Source organism: Notolabrus celidotus, chromosome 13 (genome assembly GCF_009762535.1).
Source record: "Notolabrus celidotus isolate fNotCel1 chromosome 13, fNotCel1.pri, whole genome shotgun sequence".
In the NCBI taxonomy this organism is placed as follows: Eukaryota; Metazoa; Chordata; class Actinopteri; order Labriformes; family Labridae; genus Notolabrus; species Notolabrus celidotus.
In genome coordinates this window covers 411584-428835 of record NC_048284.1, presented here as the reverse complement: position 1 = coordinate 428835, position 17252 = coordinate 411584, and the positions used below count along the sequence as shown (strand labels likewise).

At 45.9% G+C, this 17252-nt stretch overlaps 1 protein-coding gene across 1 annotated transcript in view; it reads left to right on the top strand.

Annotated features, from left to right (window-relative positions):
• The window catches only part of col12a1b (collagen, type XII, alpha 1b), a 148630-nt gene that overhangs the window by 105519 nt on the left and 25859 nt on the right, over window positions 1–17252 (top strand). The window contains exons 35-44 of the mRNA XM_034700056.1: window positions 3162–3307; window positions 5922–6051; window positions 7220–7362; window positions 8274–8403; window positions 9390–9509; window positions 9688–9834; window positions 10265–10381; window positions 11702–11854; window positions 12303–12377; window positions 13895–14034. Coding sequence (XP_034555947.1) covers window positions 3162–3307; window positions 5922–6051; window positions 7220–7362; window positions 8274–8403; window positions 9390–9509; window positions 9688–9834; window positions 10265–10381; window positions 11702–11854; window positions 12303–12377; window positions 13895–14034 — 1301 coding nt within the window. The remainder of the gene's footprint in view (window positions 1–3161; window positions 3308–5921; window positions 6052–7219; window positions 7363–8273; window positions 8404–9389; window positions 9510–9687; window positions 9835–10264; window positions 10382–11701; window positions 11855–12302; window positions 12378–13894; window positions 14035–17252) is intronic.

Sequence of the window (17252 nt, the reverse complement as noted above, 5' to 3'; positions counted from 1 at the left end):
GTTGCTCCTCGCCGTGTGGTGCGACCTCCTGTTGTGCGAGCTGGTTTGGTGTCGGCCCAGACGGCGTGCCCCGCTCAGTCAGCACAAACGCATCCCTTTGGTTTTTTAATTGGGAAGCTGTGAGCGAGGCACGACTGGGATCCCGCAGACCGCTCTCCCAGGCACATAAAGAAATGCTGTCTGGGTAGTCTGAAGGCTTCATCGATTAGTCATCAGGATGTAGCTAGATGCACGCTATTCGTCGGTCCAACAGCCAATTAAAACGTCTTAAAGAGCTGGCATCAGGCTTTTTTAAATATTTTACAAACAAATACAAAGTTAAAATGTTGAATGTTATTACCAAACATGAGGAACGATTCAAACTGTGAGGTCAACATGTGTTGGAGTAATCTCAGGATGCTCTCAACGACTTGTTCAAGAAGTCACACGAGGATTACGCAAGAGGGACCAAGTTTTCTCAACTTGTGACATCACAGATTGGTGAATTTTCTCTAACAAGTGTAATAAACATAAAACATAAAAAACAGAAACGTCCTGCTCTGATCTTTGTTGCTCCGGTCAAAACATGCTGCTATACTTCATAACCCGCCATTTTAAATCAAGAAAAGCAACTTTGTAACATGGCAACAGTGGAGGAGGCTTCCAGAGTGCCTGTTTAGTTTTTTTTAAAGTTATATTTTTGGGGCTTTTTTGCCTTTTTATTGAGGACAGCTGAAGAGAGACCGGGAATGTGGGGAGTAAGATGAAGATAAGAGAAGATCCTCCTTTATTCGTCCCACAACGGGGAAATGCATGGAGTTCCAGCAGCAAACAAGAAGGTGTACAGAACAAGAATTTAACAAGAATATATATAGGAACGAAATGTTCATCAGAGACGACAGCTTGGACATAATCCTCCTGTCAGCCACCACCTCCACAGGGTCCAGGACTGAGCTGGTCTTCTTCCCCAGTTAGTTCAGTCTGGCTCTCCTGTATCCTGTCCGCCCACAGCAGGTGAAATCCTTCCAATGTGGCGTTGGTGTCCGGTGTTAGCTCTGTTAGCATGATGCTACTCTGGTGCTGGATTAGCTGGTCCACCTTATCGTAGATAGATCTTACAGTCCCCATAACGGTGGGTGGAAGGACAGGTCCATGTGGTCTTTTCTTAGCTTGCACCTCAGTACCAGCACGTCGTCCTCGCCTCCTTCTCCTCAGCTCACAGGGAACATCGGGCCTAGCATGGTTTAGCATCGACATGCTATGGGCTGCTAACAGCTGATCTCATATGTAAACAATGTTACCATGGTTACACGTAGGATCTCCGGACACACACAGGAACAGAACCTGTTAAAACACCCCTGCAGACGTAGTCAGTTTGGTGTCCATGGCCAACAAATGAGTCCTTAAAGGTCCTGACAGGCTCCAAATACAAAGAGGACTAAACAGAACAACGAGGAGAGAGCTGCTGCAACAAGCACACACTCCAACGACGCTAAGCAACGGAAAAAAAGTAGAGATCGAGGGAAGACATGCAGTGAATGGTCGACCGGCCGGGAGTCGAACCAGTGACCTCTGTGACGAGGACTACAGCCTCTACACGTGGGGTGCTTAGACCACTAGGCCAGGGGTTCCCAAACTTTTCAGCCTGCGACCCCAAAAATAAAGATGCCAAAGACTTGTGACCCGTACTGTCCCTCGAGGTGGTTAAATGTTGCTTCATACTTCACTGTTAGCTAACCCTGACTTTAGGAGTCATCTACCAACATATCAAGGCAGAAAACTCATGAAATGTGGTTTTATTTAAAATATACAAGTTTTGTTTATATTTTTTACAATAATAGTTAAAATAAGCAAATTTAGATGACTTAAAAAAATAAAAAAATCTGGAAGACATCTCGTGACCCTCCATTGATGTCTTGCGACCCCTCAGGGGGTCCTGACCCACACTTTGGGAACCCCTGCGCTAGGCCACCAGCGCCCCCTGAGTGCCTGTTTAACACAATTAATAAATAAATGAGTCTGATTACATTTTGATTAGAAACTGCCTCACATTAATGAAACATGAGTGTCTCATGGATCAGCTGGATCCGTCCTCCAGTGGATCATGTGACCTCTCCATCCCGGCGACTCCCTGACCCTCTTTGTGAGTCAGACCCATCGATGACTCTGAACCTGTGTTTGATGTTAATGATCTTTTATTACCAGTAACTCCATCCAGTTTCACTGTTTCAGTCCCAGAGGGAATTTGTCACATTCGGTCCGGACAAAAACAAACTGTGAGTCCAGAAGAAAGACTCTGCTGCTCTGAAACCATTAATGAGACCAAATTAGATCCAGATTACATAATCCCTCTGAAGGATAGAAGGTAATTTTGTCCTTGGATGATAGAAGCTAAACATCCTGAGAGACTGTGTCTTCTGTCCTCTGAAGGTATTAAGTGATTATACTTTAATAAGGTTATACAACATTAGAGGAAGGTTTCTGCTCTGGAGGTTTGGTCCTAATGTGGCGAGGAGCTCGGTTTACTTCTACCTACTGCATCTAGTTTTGTTTTATTGGGTAAAGCTCCAAATACCAGAGGGAGACTCACATCTGGTTTGGTTTAAAAGGGAAGTTAAGGGCTTTTGCATAAACCCAAAAACTGTGCTACTTCTCTCTGCACATTCTCCTCATAGAGATCATAAAACCAGTCCTGCAGGAGGTTTTTCCTTCACTCAGCGTTTCAGTTCGACCTCTCCGCTGTCCCGCTGCAGAGAGGAGATTCATGCTGCTGCTGAGTGTTGCTGAAAGCAGAGACTTTGGAGAGCAGTCCAACAACAATCAGCTTGTTTTAATTCTTAGCTTTAACAAAACACAGCAGACGTTTACAGACGGACTCATGGACTTTTAAACCTCACCACAGTTATGTGGAGTTAAGACCTTTTGTAAATTGTTGACATACATGAGTTAGATTTATTTATTCTGGAGGTTTGCTTTCATATCGGTCTTGTAGGTTTTAAAAGAGCCATTCCTGACGTTTGGAGGAATGTGAGCGCTCATGATTCAGCAGCTTCAGCTTTCACTCTCTGGGTCTGAAAGCAGAATGTAGTATGTGCTCAGCTCTGTTTGGTTGCCAAGGGGAGGAAAATCAGCTCCCTCCCCTCGCTCACTTCACTTTCTCTTAACCTCTCTGACCCCTGCAGTCCCACGCACGCCACCCAAGAACATCCAGGTGTACAACCCCTCCCCCAACAGCCTGAACGTGCGCTGGGAGCCCGCCTCAGGCCAGGTTCAGCAGTACCGGGTGGCTTACTCCTCCCTGACCGGAGGAAGACCCAGCACGGGGACGGTGAGTACCTCTCTCCTGTTAAACACACACTGTCATTAGGGTTAGTATTCACCCTCAGGGGGGGCGGAGGTGGTTTCCCCAGAGAGGGCCGAGATTACAAAGATAACAGACGAGCGGCATGTTGATTTACCTCAGCTATAAATGCCTGCCATGAGGTCACATGATTAATTTTTCCCATTACATATAAATCTGCTGTGAAGGGTTAGGGCGCATGTCGGATCATGTTGGAGAAATTATGATGGAAAACCTGAGAGCTCGTCTCATCCCACGGACACTCTGTTTGTTTTAAGATAAAGGAGATACCAACAGAGAGGACTGTTGTTCTCCACTGATCTCACTAATGTCAGTGAAAGTGATATAAAAATGAGATGTCATTAATCTGGACTTAAAGGTCTTGATCTTTGGGTCTTGACGAGGTCATCAGGTTTGAGCTTGTTGGTCTGAAATCAGAACTTTTTAGTTTTAAAGTAACTTTGATTTATTTGTAGAGGACTGTGGATAGAGGAGGAAACAGAGAGTGGGGGACTGACATGCAGGAAAGGGGCTGCATCAAACCTGAGCCACCCGCTATATGGGGGGCAAACTAAACCATTAAGCCAAGCCAAGCCCAGTCATGACTCGGTTCTTGAGTTGAAACTTGGTGGTCATAAATTTGGACTTGATGGTCTTGACTAGGTCTTGGCTTTGTTCCTTACTTCAGACCTTTGGCTCTTGACTTGGTCATTAGGTTGGAGCTTGTTGGTCTTGACTTGGTTCCTTACTTCAGACCCTGGCCTCTTAACTATGTTCCTTAGGTCAGACCTTTTGGTCTTGACTTGTTTTTTAGGTTGGAGCTTGTTGGTCTGAAATCAGAACCTAACTTGGTCTTGACTTGATTCTTGAGTTGAAACTTGGTGTCAATAATTTGGACTTGATGGTCTTTGCTTGGATCCTTACTTCAGACCTTGGCCTCTTAACTATGTTCTTGGGGTGACGCTTGTTGGTCTTGACTTAATCCTTGAGTTGAAACTCTGGGTCATTAATACGGACTTGATGGTCATGACTTGGTCTTGGCTTGGTTCCTCACTTTAGACCTTTGCCTCTTGACTTGGTCATTTGGTTGGAGCTTGTTGGTCTTGATTCAGTTCTTGAGTTGAAACTTGGTGGTCATAAATGTGGTCTTGATGGTCTTGCATGAGGAAGAGGTTTCTGAGGTTTTAAAAAGGACGGTCTCCACTTCTGTTTGATCTGAATCACCTTTATGTCTGTTCCGGTCCGGTGAGTCCGGAGACACGAGGAACTAAAGGATGAGTTCAGTCACCTTCTCTCAGAGACAGATTCAGTGTCATTATTTTAAACATGCTTCTCTTTACCTCACAGATGTTTCCTCTCAGGTCTGGATTATTCAGCCGGTGACACATTGAATGACTAACTCTGTAATATTTCTCAGAGCCGTCCACCTCTCTCCTGTTCCTCTGGTTAAACTGAACTGAAGTCAGCGCAGCCAAGAATAAGATTTTATAGGACTTGGAGACTTTGAGATTGGTCGCACATGTGATGGTTTAACATGTGATAACAAAACCATGGTGAGTAATTTGCTGCTGAAACATCTTCTGGTTTCAATCTGTCCCCCAGACTTTGAAGCCTGGCTGCTCAGATCCCCTTCATTCAGCCACAAGAGCTTTAACTAAGTCCCACTCTGATGGGCTGGTGTGAAGATCTGGCTCTCTGTGGGGGGTTCAGTCCCAATCCCAAAGGCCTCCCAGATGGGTTCAGAGCCCCACTGGCTAACTGCTGGACTTTAGTCTCCATGTTGTATGATTAGATCGTCCGTTTGAGGAGCTTTAACGCCTCTAAAGATTCATGGAACAGAGAATGGATGTGTTTGGCTCAGCGCTCTGTGTTTCACCTCCACCATGGAGCTGCAGCTGCGTTCAGGGAAGGCGTGCACGGCTGCAGCTCCAGCCTGAGGTAATTAATTGCGTTTTAAAAGCTCAATTACGAATCCATTGGCCTTATTTTGGAGTCGACTGGAGGGATTTGACTCCAGACCAGCAGGCATACATCTGTGCTTCCAGTTGTTGGAGCTTCATCTCTGCAGAACCCGTTTCATGATCCAGCGTGCCAGGAGACTCCGGTCCAAAACGCTCTGAGATATTTGCTTTAACTAAAACAAAAGCTCTAGATGAGGGTTGTTCTGGAGTTCAAACAGAGCAGGTTTTTCCCATGATGTCATCACGGACTTCATCCTTAATGGCCCACTGAAGCAGCTGAGAGGCCGGGGATGGATGCCGTGATAATCCCGGTGACAGAAGACGCTCCACGTCGGAGTCGTTGACAGACTCGCTCGCTCCAGCCGCGTCCTCGCAGTAACTGTTTATCCATCAGTCCGCTCGCTGATTGAAGGATTTGTTTGGCATCTAACCTCCCAGGACGTTTGTTAGTGTTTGATGAAGACTTGGCAGCAGAGAGCTCTGGAAGATAACTGGATGTGGGATGAGCAGTGAGGTCATTATGTACATTACCTCTGCCAGAGCTTTATGTAACGCACGAGGAGGCTCATCTGACCCCCCGCTCTGCCATGATGTCATGATAATGATATATTCGTTAACCTCTGGGTTTGTTCTCCTGACAGGTCATGGTTCCAGGATCCATCAGCAACGCCTTCCTGGACAACCTGATCCCCGACACTCCTTACTCTGTGTCTGTGTCGGCTCTGTACGCAGACGGAGAGGCAGCGCCGATCAAAAGCACCGGGAAAACACGTAAGCTGAAGAATCTGACCTCTCATCGGTCTGCAGTCCAGTTACCGACTCCTCACTGTTTACATCCACACTGAGTCATATATGAACACACAGCAGCTCAAGATGGACTCATCTCAACAAGCAGCGTCATCATCATCAACAACTGTGTGCTGACACAGATCCTCTCAACAATGACGGCATCTCCTCCTGATGTTCTGAAGTTAGATTTATATTTAGTGTCTTCATATCAGGGTCAGAGAATAAACAGCTACTGCTGCAGACAGACGGAGAAGAGGAGCTCTTTAAACTAAAACAAGGAGAGACAGAGTGAAGAGCTTTATCAGGAGGGTCAACGAGGGTCACTGCTTTACTCCAGAAACTCAAAACAAAGAAAGTGTGTTTATCCTTTTCCAGATAAACGTCTGATTAATGATTTTAAAGATGAAGTGAAGACATGAAGTGCTGCTTTATTCTGATTTAATGAAGCTTAACTCAGATTTATCAATCAATCAATCTTTATTTATACTCTGTCAAATTATGAACAAAGACCCAACATCAAGACCGGATCAGACTCAGTCTGGTCTCATCTTAATCCACCATGAGCAGAGCACTTTGCAGCATTTAGCAAGTTACAGTGGCAAGGACAAACTTCCTTTAACAGGCAGAAACCTCCAGCAGGACCAGACTCATGTTAGACACACATCTGCTGAGACCGTGTTGGAGAGAGGGATAGAGGGAGATGAAGAGAGAGAGAGAGATGATAGTGGGGAGACGGATAGTAGTAGTTGTAGCAGCTGCAGTCTGGACCACGTCCACAGCAGCAGAGATCCAGAGGAACCTACGAGACAAGGGAGCTCAGGGACTCCAGAAAGGTCTATGGTTAGTAACTTTAATGGGACAGGAAGAGTTAAAGTGAGAGACAGGCAGAGAGAGGAGAGAGAGGGAAAGACAGGATCCCAGTGTGTCAGTCTAAGCCTATAGCAGCATAACTAAGACCTGGTCCAAGCCTGATCCAGCTCTAACTATAAGCTTTATCAAAAAGGAAAGTTTGAAGCCTACTCTTAAAAGTAGAGAGGGGGTCTGCCTCCCGGACCCTGACTGGTAGTCTGGTGTGAGCGTTTACTTGTCCTGTTACCTTTAAGAGTTTAAAGAAAGAGCTGTTTTTGAGTCTGTTGTGTTTTTCCTGCAGTGCCTCGTGCCGGTCCTAGGAACATGCGTGTGTTCGATGCCACCACCAACACCCTGACCATCGGCTGGGACCACGCAGAGGGTCCTGTGAGGCAGTACAAGATCGCCTACGCCCCCCTGACCGGAGACCCCATCACTGAGTTTGTAAGCACCCCACAGAAACCATCTGAGACAGCTCAGAGGAGGTTCTGATTCTGATTTCAGGTATCAGTGTTCCCTCTCATCCTGCGTGACGTTCGGTGTAAAGTATGCGGTGAAGTCACGTCTCAGGATTCTGATTCAGGTTATAAATCATGAGTTAGACTCATTACAGGTTCTCTAAAACAAACACTGTTCTGTGGGTTATTAATAGTCCTGAATGATGATCTGGAGGGGGAGGAGGGTGAGGGTCCAGCTGTGCTCCCCCTCCTCTCATTAGCAGCACCTGTTCAGAGTGAGTCAGCTCGCTGCAGCGGAGGGACGCTGCACTGACAGGGGAACTTAACCACTTCTAAATGCACGCAATTATCATCATTTAGCATCTGCAACCACTGGAGCTCTGAGAGTGTTTGTACACAGTGTCCTCCGGCCAACCGAGCTGATCTCCTTCAGGTCAAATGATTCCTTCCTGATTATTAAGACCGGAGCAGGAGAGTGGAAAACAAATATCAGGCCTGGACCAGGAAACGGTGGAAAATCACCGTTTCATCATTTTAAACACCGACAGCTCGCGCCAAGCGTTCCCAAAGTTAGATTAATGTGTACGTGCTTCTTCAGCCAACGGACAAACAGCTTACATCCTAGAAGAAATAATTAAACATGAGATTCTCTCATTGTTTGCACTTTACAATCTCAATCTTTGAGCTGTCGGAGGAGCAGAGAAGTTGAGTTTAGAGGAGTGATGATCTCAGACGATCACGGGGTGAAGGTTTCTGCTCAGGTCGACACACGTCTGCTTAAAATCCTCTTTAAAGGAAGACAAATCTGACTTTGAACTTGACATCAAGAATCCTTTCATGGTTCTAAAATCCTCCCCTCGTGTGCAAACCTCTGACTCTGTTGTTTTGGATCTTCAGGCCACAGTTCCAGGAAACAGAAACAACGCCATGCTGCAGGGTCTCTTCCCCGACACGCCGTACAACATCACCGTGGAGGCGGTCTACGCCGAGGGCCCCGGAGGATCCCTCAATGGAAACGGACGCACACGTAAGACGGACACTGATCAATGCACGCTTTAAGCTGCTCCTCACTCCTCCACCTCCATGTGATCACGCTTTAAAAACATCTGAGTCCTTCATTAACGAGGCAGCTCCTGTGTTCAGACATAAAGAGTCTCATGCTGCAGAGATCGAACCTCTGATCGCTCTGATCTTCCTGCTGCTGTTAGAACAGTGAAACACTCGGACAGTTCCACAGAGACGAGTCTGAGCAGTGAAAATAAATACATTAGACATCCATCAGTGGACATCGCCAACATATGTTAGCTTCATACGCTCAGAGGTCTGAAACCTCTCAGGAGCCAGACTGCAGTTTACTGTCAGCAGTAGCTTGAGTTCTACAAACACAGAGGAGTCTGAGAGAGTCTGAGAGAGTCTGAGAGGGTCTGAGAGGGTCTGAGAGAGTCAGACTTCAGGCTTCATCTAAACACTCGTTTAACGATGTTCATTAGCAGCTGAAGGAAATGACTCAGCAGTGAGTTTCTGCAGGACGCGTTCATCTAGTGTTTCAGTCAAGAACCAGACAGCTCAGAAAGAGTCCTTCATTTCAACAAGACTTTCAGCATGACCCTCATTTAAAAACTCAACAAACACATGTTAGATTATTAATATTTTATGGGATCTGAAGATTTGATTTCCCTGACCCTGAACAAACAACGACTTGCAGGACTGTGCTGTTAAAAGTCTGCAGCTCCATATTCTCCTCCTCCTTTAGCTTTGACTGTTTTTATTCTGATTGTTCAGAGAATTAAAGAAATCAGTCACATCTTTAATCTTGATAAACTCTGAATGTTAACGACCAAAGAGCGTGCAATTAAAAACATCCAGAGTCTGCTTCATGCTCGTGTTCAAAGAAGCATTTCAAGATTCATCAAGTCCAACGTCTGTGCAGCCTGCAGGGACCGCTTGTTGTTGTTGTTGTTGTTGTTGTTGTTGTTGTTGTTGTTGTTGACTCGTGTCTCCTCTCCATCACAGTCGGCCTCTTGAGTCCCAGGAACCTCCGCGTCTCAGATGAGTGGTACACTCGGTTCAGGGTGGCCTGGGACCCGGTGCAGGCTCCTGTTCAGGGCTACAGACTGACCTACTCTCCTGCAGGTGAGCCGGTCTTTGTTCTAACACACTGCTCATGTTAGAGTCACTCATTGAACCTTTAACTCATAAACTCTGATGCTTTAGAACAGACGAGGATCAGAACCCGGCTTTGTTTGAATTTGGCGTCTGCAGAAAGGGTTCTCTGTTTTTAATCTTCATGCTGTCGTCGTCGTGTTCTCAGGATCTCAGACCCCCGTAGATTTCTTCGTGGGCGATGTGACCTCGTACACTCTGCACAACCTGCAGCCTGGAACCACCTACGACGTGAAGGTGGTCGCTCAGTACACTGGTGGCATGAGCGGACCGCTCGCCGGACAGGGAACAACACGTACGTACACTCCATCTCCTTCACCTCGTTTGATCTCACTCAGCAGGATCTCTGAAGACAAACTAATCCTTTAACTTCAGCTGCTGCTCAGATGTTTCTGTCAGACGGAGACCGCAGGATTTATCTGTGAGGCTTTGCAGGAAGAACACGGTGCCTGGATCTGTGGTTTTTCATGGCACTGATCCCCTAACTGATCCATCAGAGCATGTGTGTCTCTCTGGACTCTGTGTGTGTTGCATGTTCGATAACAAAGAGAACAATCTGTCTCCCCTCTCCTGTAAGTGAAGTATGAAAGTATGACTGCTCTTCTTTTCTCTCTGTTTTGGTCTCCTCCTCCCTCTTTTCTTGTCATTGTCTCGAACCTTCTGAACTTTATTAACCCTGACCTCTTTGAACTCTTTGCTGAGATGTGTATCTCTGTCCTCCGCAGTCTACCTGAACGTGACCAACATCGAGTCCTACGACGTCGGCCACGACAAGTTCTGCATCAAGTGGACCCCTCACAGGGCGGCCACATCCTACCGGATCAAACTCAACCCTGCAGACCGTGAGTCTCCATCACTGCATGTGTTCTCACCACTTCAGAGCAGCTTCACGTTGTATGATAACTCACCCCCCCAAACACAGTCAGAGGACTTTAAAGTGGGGGCTGATTTATTTTTGCACTGCTCCTTTAATCACAGTAGATTCATCAAATAAGGAACAGAGCTTTGTTCCCTCGTTAGCGTCCTCGTTGTAGATTCAGCTCTGATGTGAGGACCTGATTGAGACTCTGATGTGTTCATTGAGACTCAGCAGATGTTCTGGATGAGGTCATCTCAGCGGAGGTGGACTCTACAGATCCTTCACCGGTCTAGACTTTATTCTATCTCAGACCCCTCCCCCTGATTATCACTCAGAGCAGGATGTAACTCCTGGCTCTGACTGAAGCGTCCGACCACCGAGCTTCAGTCTGCAGAGATCACTTCCTCTCTGAGTCCCATCTGGATCACATTCACACATGGAGCCAGAGTCAGACAGATCCAGGAGGATCCACATTGAAACATCCATTATGAGTCCTGACTGCTGTGACAGGCCGCCAGGATAAATATGAATCTGGTTCAGTGAGACGGACGGCGAGGTTAACCACGAGCAGAGGATCAGAAATGATGAGGCGGAGACAGAGCGCTCAGTCAGACGCTCGCTCTGAATGGAAACGCAAACAGAGGACGGGGGGGGGGGTGAGAGGAAGAACTCCACACGGCTCCTCTTCACTGATGTGTCCTCCATTTTTAATAACAACAGTCTTTCAGAGACGAAGACGAAGCTGCAAGATTTAGAGACACCATCAGAGAACGTTAGGATGAGAGGATTCAACTCAACTTTATTTATAAAGCAGCTTTCAGACAGACAAGCAAGCAGCCAGAGAGCTGAACAAACCTCAACCTGAATGCAAACTCTTCAATACAGAACATAAACTGGGTTGAGCCCCAAACTGAGCACGGAGATAAAGCTTCACGTGTTGTTCACAGCTGTCCACGATGACGCAGCTGGTCCACTCGTTCTTTAAAGTCCAGAGATGTGAGCACCAGGGGACGTAATCTTAGAGTCGCTGATAATCACTGTTGATGTCCTCATTCCTCTGGAGGTGTTTCTAATGGAACCATATTTAAGTTTCACTGTTTATATGAACCTCTGGTGATTATCCTGAGCTTAGTTCAGGGTTTATGAGACTGGAACATTTAACAAACTGTGGAGCTGCATCACTTTTCAAAGCTGGTTTCTGATTTTGAAGAGTTCAGATTGAGTATATGGTCGATGAAGTTTTGTCCATGAATAGAAATAACCTCTCCTTGTCTCCTCGTCTCCTCGTCTCCTCCCTCTGCAGCCTCCAGTAGAGGAGCTCACGAGATCACCATCCCGGCCGGTCTCCCTCAGCACTGCTTCGACGGACTGTCACCGGACGCTCTTTACACCGCCACCGTCTTCGTCCAGACCCCGAACCTGGAGGGACCTGGAGTCAGCACCAAGGAGAGAACGCGTACGTAGTTCTGTGTTTCAGATCCTCCTCTCACTTTAAAGACGAGATGCTCACAGCTCGAGTAAACAACAGCTGACGTACACCAACGTCTCTGCTGTGATGTAGAATACAGAAACACGTGTGGATGATCATCTTAACGTCCTCTCTTACAGCCGCCACATGTTCTAATAAAAAGAATCAAACTCAGTGTTTGTGTTTGAAATGTTAAAGAGCAGATGCATGTCTGAAGTGAGATGTTTATATCTGTACGTGTAGTCCAACATAAACCAGACTCAGACTCCATCTTTCTGCCTCTCTCTGTGGAGACTGAACGCCGCTGTGAGAGATAAGAAACATGACGCTGCCTCACAGCCGGGATCCAAACCCTGACCTCATCCCTCCACATGTTTACTGCCGTCCTCTGTTTGTTATAAATAATCTGACCGTAATCTGTTTGTGTTTCTCTCAGTGGTGAAGCCGACTCCGGTTCCAACGCTCCCTCCAACACCGGCCCCTCCTCCCACCATCCCCCCGGCGTGGGCAGGTAAACATCCACCAGACACGATGAAGTCATACTCCATCTCTCTCCTCCTGTCCGCTCTGTGACCACTTTCACTTCTGATCGCTGACATTGACAGAAACACAATATCCACGTCTTCTGGAACCTTTTAGTTTCCAGCTGATAAAATCACAAATCCAAGATGTCATTTTTCACAGAGCCGTCCGTAACGCCGTGTTTCCTGATGTTGTCACACCTTGACCTCGCTCTGTCGTTAAGTTAGCCTCTTACTGGAGAAGAAAGGTGACTTACTATTGTCTGTGAAGGTTCAGAGGTCATGGTAATCCAAAGCTTGATCCTTAAGGCAGCTGGACTGGTAGAAATTCTTGAAGAAGTTTCACCTCTCCTCCGAAAGGCTTCTTCAGTTCTGAGGACAGTGAGGTTCAGATCCTGGACTGAGAAGAGCGTTGGTATGAAAGAGGGGTGAAGGAAGCCGTCTATGTGAAGCTTGAACACCCTTCTCTTAACAGAGGAGGTCGACTAAGACTCCATCTGTCTCCTACATACAATGATGTTTTGAATTCTCTGTCAAAACAAGTAAGACCATACTCACACCAGAGACCATGTGACTCTAAAGACCCACAGCTGACCCATCACCCTCAGGACTGTCAGGACCTAGGCTAACGATTGTCAGGAGGTACAGAACGACTAACAGGAACTAGACTAATGACCCCACTCAGGACCCTTTGTGACTCCTGGACACACACACGACTGTTAGAGGCTTCTATCTTCAAGCTCTTCCTGGTCTGGTCAGAACTGAAGAAGCCTTTCAGAGGAGAGGTGAAACGTCTTCAAGAATTTCAACTTCATCTTCATGGACCAGATTTAGCAGAAGTCTCAAGAGTGAGCGGAGCATGTTAAAGCGTTCTCCCTGGACTCCATCACAGTCTGCATTCCTCTCAGAGACCGGCTCCAGCAGCTCTGAGAGGAAAACACACATCATCACGTCAGAGCTGAATGGATCAATTCTTCTCACTCAGGCTCGGCTCGGATTGGAAAATCCTCGATGCAGCCCGTTCTGGACCAGACTCATTGTGGGTCTGACTCACGCAGCCAGCAGTGGGTTAATAAAGGTCATGTGTGCTCCTCACCCTGAGGGGGGGACGCTAGAGTTCTAAACCAACAAGTGAGGTGTTGAAAAGGAGGACGAATCCATCCAAAGGATCTGTGTGTGTCGTTCTGTTTGTTTAAAAGTCAGGAGGAGAGAGACGATCACATCAGGCAGAGATTACTCTGAACTCTCTGAACTCTCTGAACTCTCTCTCTCTTCTCTCTCTGTCTGGAGAACAAATGTTTGTTTTCTTGTTTATTTATTTACTTTCTGGGGAACAGTTATCACCATACACCGCCTCATCGCATCCTTCCTTCTCTCCGACTCTTTAACGAGCTCCAGCCTGAAACAATAACCATGCCGTGTGTCGGTGCCGTCCCCCCCCCCCCTGAGCTCTGGCCCGTGGACCTCCTCTCTGATCGCTCCGTGTTGACTCTGGTTTGATTTTCAGTTTGTAAAGGAGCCAAAGCAGACGTGGTGTTCCTCATCGACGGCTCGTGGAGCATCGGTGACGAGAGCTTCTCCAAGGTCATCAACTTTGTCTCCAGCATGATCGGAGCCTTCGACGTCATCGGACCCTCAGGGATGCAGGTCTGTACTGAAACGGTTCAAACTAGACTTAGACTTCAGGGTTCAACCAAGACTTAGACTTCAGGGTTCAAACAAGACTTAGACTTCAGGGTTCAAACAAGACTTAGACTTCAGGGTTCAGACAAGACTTAGACTTCAGGGTTCAAACAAGACTTAGACTTCAGGGTTCAACCAAGACTTAGACTTCAGGGTTCAACCAAGACTTAGACTTCAGGGTTCAACCAAGACTTAGACTTCAGGCTTCAACCAAGACTTAGACTTCAGGGTTCAACCAAGACTTAGACTTCAGGGTTCAAACAAGACTTAGACTTCAGGGTTCAACCAAGACTTAGACTTCAGGGTTCAACCAAGACTTAGACTTCAGGGTTCAAACAAGACTTAGACTTCAGGGTTCAACCAAGACTTAGACTTCAGGGTTCAACCAAGACTTAGACTTCAGGGTTCAACCAAGACTTAGACTTCAGGGTTCAACCAAGACTTAGACTTCAGGGTTCAAACAAGACTTAGACTTCAGGGTTCAACCAAGACTTAGACTTCAGGGTTCAGACAAGACTTAGACTTCAGGGTTCAACCAAGACTTAGACTTCAGGGTTCAAACAAGACTTAGACTTCAGGGTTCAACCAAGACTTAGACTTCAGGGTTCAACCAAGACTTAGACTTCAGGGTTCAAACAAGACTTAGGCTTCAGGGTTCAAACAAGACTTAGACTTCAGGGTTCAACCAAGACTTAGACTTCAGGGTTCAACCAAGACTTAGACTTCAGGGTTCAACCAAGACTTAGACTTCAGGGTTCAAACAAGACTTAGGCTTCAGGGTTCAAACAAGACTTAGACTTCAGGGTTCAACCAAGACTTAGACTTCAGGGTTCAACCAAGACTTAGACTTCAGGGTTCAAACAAGACTTAGACTTCAGGGTTCAACCAAGACTTAGACTTCAGGGTACAAACAAGACTTAGACTTCAGGGTTCAAACAAGACTTAGACTTCAGGGTTCAAACAAGACTTAGACTTCAGGGTTCAACCAAGACTTAGACTTCAGGGTTCAAACAAGACTTAGACTTCAGGGTTCAAACAAGACTTAGACTTCAGGGTTCAACCAAGACTTAGACTTCAGGGTGAGGTGATGCTGCAGGGGGTTTGGATTTTAGCTGCACAGTTGGACATCAGAGAGGGTCCCAGGTCTCTCTCTGCTCGGACATGAAGAAGAATTCAACATGTAAGAAACAAGCAGCAGCAGGTTGAGGACAGTATTCTTTTTAAATAAAGTCCCTGGATGCAGATTTCCATGTTCCCTGTGTCAGCAGTTTTCGGTGATCCCGTGTCTGCAGGACATTATATCATTAAACTATTAGCCGTCCTCTGGTGCAGCGTCTTCGGCCTCCTGTGTCTCATCATCATGTTTGAGTTTCTGACAGAGCGTCAGATTCTCTTGGAGTTAAATTCCTCTGCATCTATCAGAGTTTCTCTAAAACACTTCCAGATGTTTCTCAACTCAAAAATAAAACCTCTTTTGTTTCCTGAACACAAAAGAGGTTTAAGTTGTTTACCATGATGTTTACTGAAAACAGATCAGAGCTTAAACTGTCAGATTTTATACTTTGATTTATTTTCCACAAAAACCACCAAAAACATTTTTTCATCAATGTTTTATATTTTAATATTTCACACTTTCATACTGTCCAACTTAGATTCTTCTTCTTCCATCTCTTATCTCTGATGAGAGAGAAAGAGAGAGAGACCCCTGGCCCTGAGTCGCCACCTTTAATTTCCTGATACAGCAAACCTTCTCTCCTTTCCTTAAAGTGAGAGGTGAAATATTTTGATGGCATCGATGTTTGGAGTTTAATCTAACGGTCCTGTCACACCTTGATGATTAAGCCAGCGTATGCTAGCATTTAAAAAGATTGGCGAGTACGCTAAGCTATAGGTAAGTTTTGTATAAGTTTAGAGCACGCTGAAGCACACCGACATACAGTCCCCTCCAAAAGGATTGGAACAGTGAGGCCAACTCCCTTCTTTTAGCTGTAGACTGGAAACATTTGGGTTTGACACCAAAAGATGAACATGAGACAAGAGATCAACACTTCAGCTTTTACTTCCAGGTATTTCCATCTGGATCTGATACACAACTTAGAAGATAGCATTATTTATAAAGGATCATCACATTTTTAGGTGAGCAAAACTATTGGAACAGAAACACTTAAAATACATTAAAGTGAATAAGACTTCATATTTTGATGCAAATCCTTTTCTTGCAATAACTGCATCAAGCTTGTGACCCACTGACATCACCAAACTTTTCAGTTGTTGTTTGTTTTGGGGGTTACTCTCTTCAGTTTCCTCTTTAGCAGGTAAAATGCATGCTCTATAGGGTTTAAGTCTGGAGATTGACTTGGCCAGTCTAAAGCTTCCACTTTTTGCCCCTGATGAACTCCTTTGTTGTATTTGCAGTGTGTTTGGGGTCATTATCATGCTGCATGAAGAAGGATCTCCCGATCAGTTTGGTTGCATATTTCTTTAAATTGGCAGACAAAATGTTTCTGTAGACTGCCCAGTTCATTTTGCTGCAGTGAAAGCCTGGAGAAGCATCACAAAAGAAGAATGCAAAAGTTTGGTGATGTCAGTGGGTCACAGGCTTGATGCAGTTATTGCAGGCAAAGGATTTGCAACAAAATATGAAGTCTTATTCACTTTAATGTATTTTAAGTGTATCTGTTCCAATAGTTTTGCTCACCTAAAAATGTGGAGTTCCTTTATAAATAATGCTATCTTCTAAGTTGTGTATCAGATCCAGATGGAAATACCTGGAAGTAAAAGCTGAAATGTTGATCTCTTGTCTCATGTTCATCTTTTGGTGTCAAACCCAAATGTTTCCAGTCTCCAGCTAAAATAAGGGAGTTGGCCTCACTGTTCCAATCCTTTTGGAGGGGACTGTATGTCGTAGTACGGCGAGTACGCAGCGTATGGATCATACGTCCGGCGTACGCCTGCCTGAAGTTGTAGGTGCGTTCTGCGATGGTTGACACGTTCACACATGCAGAGCTCATATAAACGTCCCAAACGTTGTGTGATGAGCTGCACGTGTGAACACAAACAAGCAGCATTTTTCAGCCTGTTGTTCCTGCTGCTCTGTGAGCGAGTGTTGTGATGTTCATAACAGATGCAGACCAAGCAGGGCGGCCTGTAAACATAGCGTTGGAGTTTAGGGAAGACTTCAT